General features: G+C 30.1%; 1 protein-coding gene across 1 annotated transcript; it reads right to left on the minus strand.

The window, feature by feature from the left end:
• Positions 1 to 8,412: 8,412 nt before the first annotated feature.
• On the minus strand, positions 8,413 to 14,014 carry LOC106407019 (vesicle-fusing ATPase-like). The gene is made up of 21 exons (XM_013847794.3): positions 13,729 to 14,014; positions 13,329 to 13,424; positions 13,160 to 13,241; positions 13,011 to 13,061; positions 12,462 to 12,632; positions 12,119 to 12,273; positions 11,927 to 12,035; positions 11,587 to 11,686; positions 11,417 to 11,472; positions 11,153 to 11,218; positions 10,998 to 11,080; positions 10,665 to 10,798; positions 10,293 to 10,503; positions 9,799 to 9,930; positions 9,645 to 9,705; positions 9,501 to 9,560; positions 9,356 to 9,414; positions 9,194 to 9,281; positions 8,974 to 9,096; positions 8,812 to 8,877; positions 8,413 to 8,734 (listed from the first exon to the last, which is right to left on the minus strand). The coding sequence occupies exons 1-21, from the start codon at positions 13,902 to 13,904 to the stop codon at positions 8,591 to 8,593; spliced, it is 2,223 nt and encodes a 740-aa protein (XP_013703248.2). The 5' UTR covers positions 13,905 to 14,014; the 3' UTR covers positions 8,413 to 8,590.
• Positions 14,015 to 16,823: the final 2,809 nt, after the last annotated feature.

The following is a 16,823-nucleotide window of genomic DNA, read 5'->3' on the forward strand; positions in this document are numbered from 1 at the left end:
GAAAAAGAAGTTATTGCTGGGCGCATAGAGAGGGTGCAATGCATTTATGATTATCTAAAGCTCCATAAATGCTCTTGTGGGAGAAACTTACTCTTACTTGCTCCATATAGAGGAGAGTTTCAGTTCATATATAAGTTAAAAGACAAATTTAAAAAGTTACTGTTTTGTTTTCACCTTGGTGTCTCAATTCCATACCTATATAGGTAAGAAACCATCAGCTTTGAAAAGTAATTATTTATAAATGGGTTTTTTTTTGGCTTTCATACTAATTAATGTGTAAATGCATCTATTACCAACCCATTTTGTAACCCCTGTACCAACAAAAACCGATCAGTTAGGTTTACAAATGTTTTTTTTTGTCACTACGTGGTTTTATGTTCTCAAAATCTAGATTTTTTAGTTTATAGAATAATTAAGTACTCTAATATACTAGTATGTGTGTGTGCGCGCTTATATATATTGAACTAGGGTGTGCGGGTATTTGTTTTCTTCGAAATAATTTTTTTTTTCATAATTGGTGATATATATTTTAACATTTACCGTATAACTAATTGCATATTATTACATTTTTAAAAATTGTATCGTGTGAATACGATAATTTAATTTATTGTTTCAAATTGTCATTTTATATTGAAGTTGTTATTTTCACAAAAACCTGAAAAGTGTTACGTTTTATATTGAAGGTTTGTTGGTCGATATTGACCCGATGCTTGCGATATAAAAAAAGAAATTCAATAATTCACAATTTTCTAGATTACGTTGGACACAAAACATATATTTTCTCCTTGCATAAGCATGGTTTTTAACTTTCTGGACACAAAATTAAATACATCACTATTCTATAAAAAGATACATTTTTAGAATTGTGTAAAAGAAATTAGGACTTGCTTATTCATCTTCTAAGACAATTCAAGTGATTTTCTTCGTAGTAGGTGTTTTGTTTCTAGAAATAAGCAAATTCACTTGAACTCTTCATTCAGTTTTAAGTGGTTTACATCTTTAATAAAAAAAGTGAAGTTGATGAACATGTTTTATTTGTTTTGGTGGATATGAATAGTTATAAAAAAACGATATGAATGATGATATATGTGGTATAAGCAAGTAGTTGTAGAGAAAGAGTAGTCTAAGTAAGATATTTCAAACCATTTTATAGGTTATATTCTATTTTTCGTTTATGAAGTAGTTCGCGGATCAAGGAATATTCATACTTTTTATTTTATAATTAAATGTATTACACATATGGTTTGTAAAAAATGTAATTTAACAATTGGTATTTTCATTTATGTGGTAGTATTATAAGAGGAATATTCAATATTCTTAATTTCCTTTATCGGTTGACCTATAATTAAATGTAAATCATCTATGGTTAGTAAAGAACAAATAATTTAATACGAAGTCAATTTTTTGTCTAAATAGCGGTAGTATCAGAGAAGGATTGTCATTTTATTTTAATTTTTCCTATTATAGATTATATTATAATTTAATGTATATCAGATATCGTTTTAAAATATTCTATAGTTTGTAAAATAATTTTTTAATATTGTCTGTTTATGTGGTAGTATTGGCCTATTAGAAAAGGAATATTCGTTTACTTTATTCCTTATTATTGTTTATCCTATAATTTAATGTATATCATATATGATATGTAAAAATTAAATAATTTAATTTATTGATCATAATCTCTTTCGTTTATGTTTTTGTATTAAAAACTGAATATTCAGATTTTTCATTTTTTATATTTGATTTTTAAAAAATTAAACACTATAATATATAGTTAGTGAAGAATACATATTAGAACACAAAGAGATTTATATCTATTAGTTAAGATTGTTTCAAAAAAAAATTTATTAGTTAAGATAAGAGATTTAGCTTTGTTACTATAAATTAGCTCAAACAATCACAATGTTGTTAAAATATGAATATTCGTATGTGGTTAGATTTCATTTTAAAAGTTGAAAGGAATGTGGAGATTGTGTAAGTAAGATTGATATCATTTGGTTAATTTCATACCTAAAAATAGGAATTGTATTTCAAATGTCCTTTGATTGTAGGTATCTATAATTGATTGAGTATAACATTTCAAATATTGTATTTTAGTTATATTTTGTTAAAATCAGTAATAAAATAATCATGGTTATATAAACCATAGTTTCAGTTGATGATTTGACATGAAACTTTTTCACAGAAAACCGTATTTTTGTTCAAGATTTGAAATCTATACAAACCGACATGACATTTTATTTAGTGATATACATTAAAAACTCTTAACATGATAAAGAGTTTCTTATTAGTTTTTTTTATATTAATATCTAATCTGGAGAATAAGCATATGATTTTTGCAAACTTGAGGAATTTCTTTTATCCAAGCACTCTGTGACATGTTCAATTGTGTTTTTTTTTTTGTTGGCTAAATTTATGATAATTCTATGGTTTAGGTTTGCCATACATAGGTTAATGGTGCAATATAAGACAGGAAGATAGATTGGATTTTCGGCGTGTTTCCAAATTTTAAAAAGAGTTATGATTGGCTAAGTGAAGAGATAATGAATGGTTAAATAAGTCAATTAAATAGATGTGGTTTAATGTTATTAATCATGGTTTAGTCCAGTGGCATAAACTTGTAATATTAAAGGTGCAGTGAGAGTTAATTTTAGTTTATACTTCAATTTTAATAGATTAGACAAGTATGTGTGTGTTCAATTTTTGGCATACATTCATAATGGTATTATTGCTCAAATACTAATTGAGTTTAATTATGATAGTAATGTTTTGTAGTTATTTAACTAGATACTCTTATATACAAGAACTATTTCCAACACTGAAGGATGGACATGACGATAACATATCAGTGTGGGATAACTTCTTTCATTACAATATTTCGTTGTTAATTAAGTCGTCAATACGTATTTCTAATGTTTTACTTAGGGCTGGGCAAAAAATCCGAATCCGAAGAACCAAACCGAACTCGATCTAAAAAAGTAGTACCGAACCCGAACTGAAATTGATTAAATATCCGAATGGGTTCAAACTTTTGGTATTTCGAAAACCGAAACCGAACCCGACTCAAACCAAAGTATTTTGGGTACCCAAATGTATCAGAAATAGATTTACATACTTATATATATATATATATATATATATATATTACTTATTTTAGATTTAATGTATATTAAAAACATCCAAAATATATAAGATACTTTTAAGTTGTCCAAAATACTTGAAAATATATTCAAATAGTCAAAAATAATGTCTAAAATAGTTACAATATACTCAAAACATCAAAAATACTTGAAATGTCTATTGATTCTCCATCCAAATATTCAAACCAAACCAATTTATATGTTAATTTTAAGTATTTTAAAATATGCTATTCAAATTTATACGTAATATATTATTTTGTTTACAGATTTTGAAATTTTTTAAGCATATAATGAATTTAAAATTTTTTAAATAATTTAAACGGGTTATTCGAACCCGAACCAAAATTTACAAATATCTGAATGGGATTGAAATTTTTGAACCCGAAAACCTGAAACCCGAATAGATCTGAACTGAACCCTAATGGGTACCCAAACGTCCACCCCTAGTTTTACTCCCTCCATTTCAGTTTAGTTGTAGAGTAAAATTTTTGTTTCAAAATAAGTGTGGTTTTATAATTGCAAATCAAAATTTATTGGTTTTATATTTCACTTATTTTTCTATTGGTTGAAATGTGGTTAGGTGTATTGCTAATAATATTTTTAGTAAGTAAATATACAAAATTAAAAGTTTTTTTTAATATGTGTGGACAAGTCTAAAACGATAATTAAAATAAAACAGATGGAGTATTATTGATCATCAATTTGATCACAAATTTTATTTTGTTTTTATTTATTTGTCATTTCCAGAATTTAAGGCAAAAATGAGCCAAAGTGAATTCTTTTACTCTTTTATTATTAGCTGTCATATTAATAATCTCTACATTTATTAAAAAGTGTCACTTAGACAAATTTCACGGAGATTAAGAGGACTATATGATAACTAAAATGTCCTTATTTAATGTATGTTAAATTAAATGAAAATGATTTAATTAAAAATCTATTGGTTATTCAAAAGAGTAAAAAATAGATTTTAATGTGTAAAGTTACATTAGAGATGTAGAATGACATTTAAAAAAAAAAAGCTTATAATAACACTCTTTATGAAATATAGAGAGTATTCTGAAATCAGTTAATATGCAAAAAGGGTTAGAATTGGTATTGTGTTAGTTTCCTAAATTTGTGTCAAAAGTTCAAAAGAATCACTTAAAATAGAACATAGGGAGTAAAAATAATTGTGTTCACAATATAAGTAGTTTTCATATTTTAATGCATCATTTTTCATTTATTGGATATTGTTTAACCAATTAAATAATATAAATTTTTTAAATTTATTGAATTTATTGATTAAATGTTATTTTTTAGAAAGTAACAACTTTTTTTAATACTAGTGCTTTTAGCTAAAACTACTTACAATATAAAACATAATGAGTATTAGATTTTGAACATGGTTTCAAATTGAGTGATTATTTTTTTGTTTGAAAAAACTATTAATATGTTTGTTAGTTCATAATCCTTCCGTTTCAGCTTACTTGTCGTTGTAGAGTAAAATTTTTGTTTCAAAATAAGCGTCGTTTTATAGTTTCAATGCAAAATTTATTGACTTTATATTCCAATCTAGTTTTCCGTTGTTTAAAATGTGGCTTGGTATATTGGTAATAATATTTTATTTAGTAAATATAAAAAATTAAATGTTTTCTTCATATTGTGCCAAACTCTAAAATGACAATTAAAATGAAACAAAGAAAATAATATAAATGGTTAATCTATATGTCTAATTCACACACACGCATACACGCACGCGCACACACACGCACGCGCACACACACTTTCTTAATTAAATGGATCATTAGGAGCAAATGGATTCGACCGATTTCTAGTTTCCCTTCCCGAGTCACCCAAAGATCTATTTTAACATGAACTTTACGCGTCGTGCATTTTTCTTTCCGATTTTGTAATAGTGCATATTCTATATTGAATTAAACAAAAGTTCAAAAATACTATACAAACTTTACGCGTCGTGTCTTTTCTTTCTCAAACTTTATAGTAGTGTATATTCTATATTAAACTATTTTTTTTTTTAAATACTACATGAACTTTCAAGATTGTGATTATATACATTAACCATCAAATATGTTAGTTATTGGTTAATTTAGCAAAACAATGTCATTTTGGAGAAACTATGTAAAATTCAAAATTTTAAAATACTACATGAACTCTCTAAATCGTACTTATATATACTTTAATCATCAAAGGTGTTAATCAACCATTAATTTATCAAAGCGATGTCGTTTTTGATAAATTTGTAAAATTAAAAATTGGTTTCTTGATTTCTAAATCTTACAAAATATTTTAATTTTCAGTAATACTATAAGTAAATATTTAAAAACATAAATAATTATAGCTTTATTTGATAAAATTTAAAACAACAAAAATTTGATAACATTTATTTGACTAAACTAAAACTTATACATAAGTTAATGTTTACACAATTTATACAAGAACATTATTGTGGTCTAGCAGTTAATATGCTCTGACTTGTCCGACAGTGCGAGAGTTCGAGCGTCCCAAATAATTAAAATTTTAATTTTTATCCAAAACATTGTTTTGATAAATTAACAGATGACTAACACTTTTGACTGTAAATCAATATAAGCATGATTTTGAGAGTTTATGTAATATTTTTAAATTTTTAATTTTACTGAATTTAATCAAAATGACGTCGTTTTGATAAATTAACAGAAAACTGACACATTTGACGGTCAATATATATAAACATGATTTTAAGAGTTTATGAAGTATTTTTTTTAGCTTTTGTTTAGTTCAGTGTGAAATATGCACTACTATAAAGATTGGAGAAAAAAACACGACACATAAAGTTCATGTAATATATTTGAATTTTTATTTAGTTCACTATGAGATATATATATATATATATATATATATACTATTAAAGCAGAATTCCTACTAGAATTCTATCTTTATTTTCAAGTTATTTACGATAGAATGCCATTCATTAATTATAGAATCTTTTTAATATATTTCACCAAGTATTGAACCAATAAGAATGCATGATTTATAGTTCAATTATGGTAGCAACATTTATAAACTTTATTAATGCCACAAAATCAACGAGACCCTATATTATAATTATTTAAATGTCTTCTTACAGCAAAAAAAAAAATAAATCCTAACTATATATAGCCTAAGCCATAGAAACATAACTCTAAACCATAAAATTGTACAACTACAAAACATAACTTTTATTAATTTTACATTACATAGCATAACATGTATTAATAGCATCTGATATATTTTTAATTAAATGTAATTCTTTTCTAAATCGATATTACATAAATATAATTATATGCGCTTAAAAATTATAATCTTACATAAATCCTAATTAAGAAATTTAATTATTTTTAAATTAATATTTAAAAACTTAAAGAAAATATTTTTTTCTAAACAAACTTACAATTAATGAGTAGAACTTTTTAAAATTACCGTTCTTTCAGATTATTTCATCGAATATACAAAATGTTCATCTAGTAGAAACAGGTTGAACAAACATGTTTTTTTTATTTCTATTATGAACTAACAAACAATAATAATTTTATCAACAAAATATAATCTCGAAAAATGCGGATTAAAATATAGTGTATTATTACAATGTTTGAGAAGGGAAAAGCGTTTATGCTGAAAGAAGCCCTTTTTCCGTGTTGATGCACACTGCAACAGATTTAACACATTGTACGTATGCAAGGAACGACACGTTGTTCGGCAGTTTTAAACGGAGACGTTAGAATGTGTAAGATAAGAGGGGTAAAATTGAAGGATGTCTTAAGGGTAAATAAGTAATTTAGAAAAATTAAACGCTCGGAGCAACACCTTCGAATAATAGCAAGTGGGAAAGAGTGCTACTGTTACCGACCAACAAACTCATTTATTGCCTCTAAAATTATTGTTTTTCTTTCCTAATAATTTTCTTTATTTCAAAAATTCAAATATGTTGAGAAATTTCAAATTATGTTACACTGCGTATATTATTTGTCATGTTGTATCTGAGAGCATCTCCAAAAGATACTCTATAAGTTCAAATACGAAGTTTTTTGCTCTAAAAAAAACTTCAAAATTTCAGTAGTGAAACTCTATATTTGAATTTGAAGCTTCATATTTTTATTTGCATTTTGATCCCTACAATTACACATCACCTTTATGATTCATAAATATTTTCTTGTTTATTGTTTTAATCATTTAAAAAAATTATATCTCATAAGTATTTTAAATTTTGTATACAAAATTTAATTTTTACACATAAAATTAAATAAAATTTTAAAATAAGATTTAAATTATTTTAAACTAGATTTAGACAACAATAATATACAAAAGAAACTTAACAATTTTTTTTTTTTTTAAATTACATAAAGACATAACTATTATACAAATTAAATATTACAACACTAATAGTCAGGTAAGTTTGATCAGGAAAATTCAAAATTTTCAAATATTGTCCAATTTTTTTATGTGTAACTGAAGATGGTTGTTGTTGTTGTTTTTTCCGTACAATTCTTTCTTGTTCATATCGAATATATTCACGAATATTAATATCATCGATAAAAATTAGTTTTTTAGCAATATTTTATGTTTCTCTTTTACTTTCTTGTTCTAATCTAATGTATTTATAAGTATTAATATCACCCGATTTCAACAACTTTTAGCTTGTAATCTACAAACTAAAAATGAAGAGAGCTTTTTTTACTTCGAAATGCACTAGTAGATCATATATGCATTACAAAAATCATTTATTGAATATTATGGTATTTTTTGAAGTTTAATATTAATTAAGTTATTTTTATTTAAAAATTTACATTTTAATATAATATTTTATTAATTAATATTGTTGTAATATGTTTATATATGTGCTAGTTGTTTACAAAAGTTTTACGAATTCAAATTAGTTATGACAAATATAAAGACCATATTATAAAATACAAATAGTTTTGAAGTTGTGTTTGAAGTTTTGTTTTTAGAGAAAAACACCTTTAAACTTCAAATATAGAGTTTTGGAAACTTCAAAATAGAGTTTATTTTTGGAGATGCTCTGATAGAAAGCAAAGTTTCACAAATAGATTTGACTTGAATTTATATTTTAGCACAGTTGTAGAAAACATAAGCATGTAATTTTATGACAACCTTTTGTATAAAACTATAAATAGCTATCTAACTGCTCTAATTGTCTCTACCTCCTGATTTTTTTTCCATAAACGAGTGGAATACTTTTATAACTAAACAACAAAAATATTTGTTTCACCCACCAAAAGAAGCAGATGACGAAGATCGTTCTAAGTTACATTCATTCCTCCACCAAACCGAAGAACGAAAATCCCAAAGAGTAACAATGATTTCCAAAAACACAATCGACTTTTCAAAAGATCCATCCAGAGGAAAAAGAAGAAGAGGCAAGCCAATGAAGGAAGCAGTGGTTCAAAGAAAACGACTTATGTGGGAAGTGATTAGAATCGGACTACGTCTTGTAGGCAATCAAAGAAATGAGTGAGCTTGATTTTCTCACTCCCGGCATAGATAGCTTCTGCAGATCCACCGTACTCTCCTTGGGCTGCCATCTCTATTAGCATGTACAGCTTCTTGATTGGCATCTGCACAGTCCAAGTATAAATTTAGAAGTTAGCATTAACATAAAAATGGTTCTTCACTTATGGTTACAAAAACATACGTCATCGAGAGCCTCGGCAGCTGCTTCAACATCATCCTCTGAGAAGACGTTAAGCTGTTTCAGCACCTGATAAACAAACGCACCAGCTCAAGAATCCAGAATTGATGTGAATTGGAAACATTATATATCGTGGTTTTGGAACTAAGGACAATTATTTTTTACCTTCTTTGCGTCCTCTGTTCTCAATGTTGGAACAGAGTAAGTGATAGAGAAAGCCTCACAGATACCAACAGAGTCTAGGAAGGTTAGTTGACTTGTTGTACCAAACACCAGAAGTTTCTTTCCCTGTTAACAAAAGATTTTACCAAATCAGAGATGTTCGGCTGTATGGAACTTAACTTGTGACGATGATCACGCAATAACAAAATAGCCAAGGAAGTACCTTAGGAGGAAGTCGTTTGAGAAGGACCATCAACGTCTGAGAAATAATGTTTGAAAAACGAGGACCGATTGCTACGTACTCCAACAATCTGCACTTTCAGAAATTCAATGTACTGAGCCGGAGGCAAGTTATGTAAGGAAACAAATGGCAGATAACAACAACCTTTCAATGTCATCAAGGATAATGATGCTCATTGGTGATTTATATGCATCCTCAAAGACCTGTCTCATTCACACCATTATGGATTCAGTAATTGATAGAACACAATATCAACAACATATATAAGAGTTCTCTCCAAAGCACACACCTTGACAATGTGAGCACATTTTGTGCTCTCATGAAGACCAATCATAGTTTCCGCAGAGACCTTACAAAATAGCGAACCATTATCACACAAGCAGAAAGCAACGGTAAGGTTAAAATATGATGTATAAAGATAGACGACACTTACAATCTTAACATATGGGAAGTCACTATCGATACCAACAGTTGCAGCTAAAGCAGTTTTCCCACTGCCACAGAAAAGAAAAGTTCAAAAAACCAGCAAGGGTTTGCAAAACATCAAGCCATAAAAAAATTTGTGGGCTATAAGCTACGGAAGATACCTTCCACTAGGCCCTTCCAAAAGGCAAGTGACTAGAGGACTTCTAGTACTAACTTTGACTTGCTCAACCAGAAGCATAGCTCTTTTGTAAATGTGATTATGCCTATCACCAGAGTCCACCATCCCATTGAGTCTGCATACATGTCAGAATTTTTAAAATTAATGCACTGGTAAATCAAAATATAGAGATATTGCATACAATACATGCCTGCCAAGTGGACCATGGAACTACAGAAATAAACAGGGACCCGTTAAGATCAACTCAAAGGTCCCATTCTATCTAATTACAATTTCACAAACTAGTCCTCTAATTACAGTTTCAGAAATAAATGAAATTTTCCTAAAGAGATAAGAACTGCATTTTCAGAGCATGACTCACAGGAAAGAAGAGCATTAAGTTTGCTTTAAAACTAGTAACATATCTTTTGTGCAAGGGCACATTCTATCAATAAAATATCAAAAATCTTCCAGACCACCATTATTCAAGAAAATTACCTGCAGCGCTCCAGGTCATCTGTGGAAGCTCCAAAGGCAGGCTGAACTTCATGGATTGCATGGAGAAAATCCTCCATAGTGATCTTGATATTCTCTTCTTCCACTGGCTTTGTAAGATCATCCATGCTTAGTTGTCTGTTTAATGCATAGGATGTAGCACTTTTAACAACACCTTCAAGTTCCGCACCACTGTAATTTTTTGTTCGAGCAGCTGCACGACAATATTGACATAGCATGTCAGTGACACAGTTATGTCAATATACAAGAGAACTTTCTTGAACTTTATTTTGTTTCTTTTAGTTATGCTGAAATTACAGAACATAACTACCAAACGTTCCATAATTTGAACAAGTATAATCTATGAAGCAATACCTAGCTCTTGGAGATTGATATCATGACCAAGGAAAGAATTTTCCTTCATCTTGTTTGTGTGAATCTGAAGAATTTGTAGGCGCCCAGCTTCATCAGGAAGGCTTATCTCAACTTGAACCTCCAATCTTCCAGGCCTGTAGTCAAAATAATAAAAATAAAAGGTCTAAGTTGCCAGCATTACTCATTATAAAAGCTGATCTACGCAGAAAAGAGGCTTTGGGATGGTATCTTCTCAAATGAACAACAAAGAAAAATAAGTTTTAAAAACTACATCAGAACGTTCCAGTATAAAAGAGACAGCATCGCTAATTATCACCACAAGGATAGAGATACCTTAAAAGAGCTTCATCAAGCAAATCCTTTCTATTTGTCATTCCAATAAGCAAAACATTGTTCAAGGCCTCCACACCATCTATCTGGAAAGAGAAGTGTTAGGCACATCCGTGAAAACACCAAATAAACAGAGATTAGCTTGATCTTTGACTGACCTTTGTCAAAAGCTGGTTCACAATACTATCATGGACACCTGTGCCATCTCTCGTTGAGCCTCTTGACTGAAAATCACGAAGCAAACAGTTTTATTACTGAAACTCTTATAACCAGCGGATCCCAACTCTTATAACCAGCGGATCCCAAGAAAATAATAAATTTCCAACTCTTTGCCCCAGAATCAATGGGCTGGTCGTCAAAACTAAAATCATATTTATAACTTCAAGTTAGCAAAAATTCTCTAAAAAGTAAAAGCCGTGTACCTTACAGATAGCATCAATTTCATCAAAAATAATGACATGTAACTCACTAGCATCACCTGAGAAAGGAAAATAAGAGTGTCCAATTAGCATATGCGTAAGAAAAAGAAAAGTGTCCAATTAGCATATGCGTAAGAAAAAGAAAACACAGCTCAGGGAAAACAGTTCCTTACCAAGGGTCCTCTGGTCTTGCTCAGCATCAGCAAATAAGTCTCTTACATTTTTTTCTGTCTCACCAACAAATTTGCTCAGAACTTCAGGGCCATTAACGATCTATTATGCCAGAAAAGAGCGACATAAGCATTAAACATGTCAATTTATGGAACACTGCAAAAGCGTCAATCTAATCAGGATAGCAAAAATCTTCACGAAACAATAAAACACTTTAGGCGTATAAATGCATATGAAAATCCTGGATAGAAACTGATTAAGAGATACGACGAGATTAAGGACGATAAGCCTGTAAGTTATCATAACTTTTCTTGAGGGAATATCTAGAACGACAGAGATTACCTTTGGATCTTTTCCATTCAACATCTTTCCAATTTGCCGCGCCATAAGTGTTTTGCCAGTACCAGGAGGTCCAAACAGAAGCATCCCTTTAACATGCTTAATTCCCAGTCTGCAAGATCAATAACATAAACTTAGAAGAAAAATATATATATAATACACTCTAACATTTGCTTGAAGAATGAATGACAGAACCTGCTTGTGACATGAGGAGGAAATACACGAGAAGCAAAGGCTCTTCTAAATATGTCAGCAAACTCCGCACCCAGACCTCCTATGCCTAGAGACTCGAGGTTAAATTCCTTATGTTTAAATATATTGCTGCTAGCAGCTTCCCGTTGGTTAACAATCTGCATAAGAACGCACAAGTTAAATATGATTATACAAGATAGCAATCAGCATTTGTTTCCGTAAATTAGCAAACATCAGATATGATATTATGTTTACTGTTTCAAATGTACGATTGACTCATCAACTGATAGAAATTCGAGTAACTGATCAATAACACATAGCTTTACGGAATTCATCAAAATCAGACCTTTATGCCACTTGCGTTTGATGCTTCAAACACAATATATGTATCTTGAGAAAGCATCCCTCTTTCGATGCCATTAGATTGATTCTGACCCTCTACATCGGCTCGATTGACCGTAAGAATGTAATTAGTTCCATGATACTCAAATGTTGCTTTCTGGCCAACAGTCAGGACCTGCAGCAGTGTGCATTGTTTCAATAAATCTAGTTTGATTTTGTGAATAAAAAATGCCAAATAAACATATAAATGATACCACGTAGTCTAGAAACACATGGGCAAATAACCTTAGGCACAGGATTTTCAGAATAGTCACCAAATGCATTCACTAAAAACTACAGTTGAGCAGGATTTGCAGACGACATCCATGTAAACATTCAATACCAGCTAATTTATTTTATATAGACCTTAGATGTTTAGGTATCTATCGTTTCTCTCATTTTTCTATTAGACACATGGTTATGAATAAATGACAAGACTAGTGTATATTATGAGACCAATAAATGTAACAAGAACAGATACTACAGAAGAAGAGGAAGAAGGATCTCTCTATACCTGGTTGATGTATTTCCGCTTAAGTTGGGTCGAAAGGAGAGCAGCATCAACCTGTGAAAACAAAAAAAAAATTGCACACGGAAGTTAAATTCAATAACAGCCTGCAAAGGTACCAAGAAACAAACAGATGATAGACATCAACAACAAACCTGCTCGCTTTTAGTCCCTTTCTTAACAAACTCTAACTCGAGAGTCAGCATAGCCAGCTCAAAATTTTCAGGAGGAACAAATCTGCAAAAAACAAGACAGACTTTTTTTTTGAGAAACCAAAAGGTCCTGACTCTCCTGAGTCTAGAAGGTTGCGGCAAAGAAAATGACCTGCTAACAGAGACCATGTCACCAGTGGAGACTCTAGCGTGCCTCCGTTGAATAGCATTGAGAGCAATGCTTCCATCACGGATGCTTCCATGCCCAGTGATTACCAGTTAAGTTCACAACAAAAGAAAACACCATCTCAAAGAGAATAACACAAGGAACAAAGTTCAACATCTCTAAACGAAGGACTAATTGAACCGTTAATACAATTATATGAAATAGAATTTGGATTAGTGACTAAAACTCTTTGGATCATCTAGCAAGACTATAAACGATCGCAGGTTCGATTTCCGTTGAGAGCTCCAAAGAAGACTTAATTTAACATGGTCTAGACCTAGCGCCTTATAGATATAAGAACACTAATCAACTCGTGTAACGTAACAAATGGATCGTGAAAGGATATCAGAGAGAGAGGATGAAGGAGTCGGCGACGTTGGCGAGGAAGAGATCGGAGCCGGGAACGGAGAACTGACGGAGATCGGAGGAGGAGCAGTAAGCGAGGTTAGTGAAGGCGAGATCCGCCCATGGAGTGTTGGTCACCGTCATTGTCATCACTTGCGATCCGTAACGACCCGCCATGGTGGTTTGATTTCGATCTCAACAGTCTTTTTTGTATCCTTAGCGAGGAAGAAGAATAGAAGAGTCGACGATTTTGAATATTTATTTCGTCTCGATACGATTTAATCAGATACTTATGTGCGTGCTTACTTCCTCATGTCTACTAATCATTTTTCCTTACTAATTTACTGTCTAAATTGAATTTTCATAAATTATTTGTACTTTTCATCTGGAAAAATTACATTAAAAAAAGAGGTGAATTACATAACCCAATGGAAACAATCTCTTTGTCAACATACAAAATCAACTACTAAAATCTAACTACAAAGCTTCGATCTTCTTTTCACCAAAAATTTCAAGAGAAAAAATATGGGCTTATCCGTGAACTAGTCATATTTGGAGAAGAAATTAAGTAAATGTTATTGATTTTAACATAATGTAGAAACTAACATTTAGCACATCTTTGATCCGGTTGTATCCTTAATAGTAATAACTAGTAAGTTATTGTCATTGACGTAGATATATTAATAGCACATCACATAAAAAGGCAACCTCACAACATTATTTACCGCATGCTTAGTTATTATGGATAGTAAAATAAATAGATAACATAGAAAGTTTTTTAATAAAAAAGTATATTCTATATCACGGAAATAGTATATAATTGTAATCACTTTCACAACCACTAAATACTAAACGATATCCCAACTTTTGAATGCTAAGCCCAAAAAAAACCTAATCTAATGTTAACCTCAATCTTTCATAAACTAATTCAAATTTTGAAATTTCAGTAAAATTCATTACTATTCTATATGAGACATATGGAATAGAAAAAAATGAAAATGTAATTGCAATCTAAAGATCTTTTTGACATATTTCTCAAATGTTGATATGGTTATGCCTTCATGAAAGGTGGTAATACTTGCCCTAATGTCAACCCCAATCATATATAAACTAAACCCTATCAACTAATCACTAAACCCTACGTGGCAATATAAACTCTAATCCAATGTCAACCTCAATCTTCCATAAATAAACTCTAGCCACTAATCACTAAACACTACATGGATAAGACATAGGTTTTTCACTTAATTACCACAACCGCTAAATAATATACTCAAACTCCTACTGAGTAAATTTAAACCCTAGTCAGGAAACTATAAACACAAATACAATCTATAAATTGGTTTCTGATATTAAATCCATGAAGGCACATTTATTTGGTTTGAAAGGTTGCATATGCGCTATACCATATAGTCAAGTACTATGATAAACCTTACCGGGAAAACCTACATATTAAAGCCGCTCACACCCGCAACTTACTATACCGAAACCCCTAAAAATTAATCGATTTATAACAATGATACAGCAAGAAAATATAAACCCTCTTGTATCCCGTAGCAAAACATATGTCGTTACTCGTAAACCATAAATCCAAATAGAATGAAACAAAATAAATAACATAGTACATATCGTTGAAATTATGAAATGTCTATGATTGCATAAAAGAATTGATGTTGACCTCAACTATCTCCTCACCTTCAAAATACTAAACCCTAAACTCTAATCACTAAACTCTAACCCAAATATAAACCCTAAACCTAAATATAAACCAGAAATCTAAATAGAATGAAACAAATAAATAACATAGTACATATTGGTGAAATTATGAAATGTCTAACCATACTACTTCACCTTTTAAATACTAACCCCTAATTTGAATTAGTAAACCCTAAACTCAAATATTAAAATCTAAAAAATACATAATATTAAATTATATTATGTAAATATTAAACTATACAATATAGATCAAAGTACGATTTTTACAGGCTTAAAAACATGTAACGATAGTTAAAACTTAAGAAAATTACAAACTATATTTCTAAACAAAATAGATCACTTTTTAGTAATCGTCAAATGGAATGAAACATAATAAAATAGTATAGTAATATTACATAAGTCTCAAATTGGAAAATAGTATTACAGAGAATGTATGGACCCCATCGCAATACTTCCTCGTAATGTTTCTACAATTCGAAATGGTCGTCCTCTAGTCAGTCTTGATCAATTCAATTCAACAGAGGTTGAAATAATTATTTACCCTTTTCCAGTCAGCTAGTTCAAATCCAGTTTTGAACAATCAACTTGGCATCCCTAAATCGTCCATTAAAAATTTGAGACACCGAAAAAAGGTAAATGTGTTAACATGACTATCAATATACATCAATTCACTTTTACAAAGCTATTCCATTTACCAACTCATTCAGATGGAATGACTTAGAAATAGAATAGAAGAAATCATATTATGCAAAGAGAAAACCCCTAACTTGCGGTTACCTAATAAACAGATTCTGACATGCAATTTCAGATTCATAAAATCTAATCGACCAAATCGAAACTTACAGTAGGAATGCAAATCAGCGAAGATTGACGCAAATCCCGACGGACCTGTTACTTTCTTGTCTTTTCTGTAGATTTTGAAAGCGTTGAGCCAGAAACTCGACAACATAATCCTCTTCGCAAACGCCTTTCTTAGTTGAACTAGCGCCAAAACGCAGTGGAGAGAATCTGAGGTGGAACTACTCAATTTCTCCGATTGTTACCAATAAAATTATTGTGGAAAAAGTGTGACTCTGAAAAAAACACAATTTATTTTTGCAGAATAATAATTATTAATTTAATAATTTAACTAGTAGGTTTTTCCAGTTTCGAATAGGGACAATACAACCATATTATATAAAAAACAAAAGAAACAGTGAAAAGTTAGGGTTTTTAGTTATGGAGTGAATTATAATATTTTTGATAGCCATACGAATGCAATTTTCCAAAAAATATTTGATCTTTTTTTTTACCTTCGCTGCTAATAATAAAAAGAGACAAAAGGGATATAATACTAGGACCGTAATAAAGATAATCTCAATCACTGTTAACATCTCAATG

Source organism: Brassica napus, chromosome C3 (genome assembly GCF_020379485.1).
Source record: "Brassica napus cultivar Da-Ae chromosome C3, Da-Ae, whole genome shotgun sequence".
NCBI lineage: Eukaryota > Viridiplantae > Streptophyta > Magnoliopsida > Brassicales > Brassicaceae > Brassica > Brassica napus.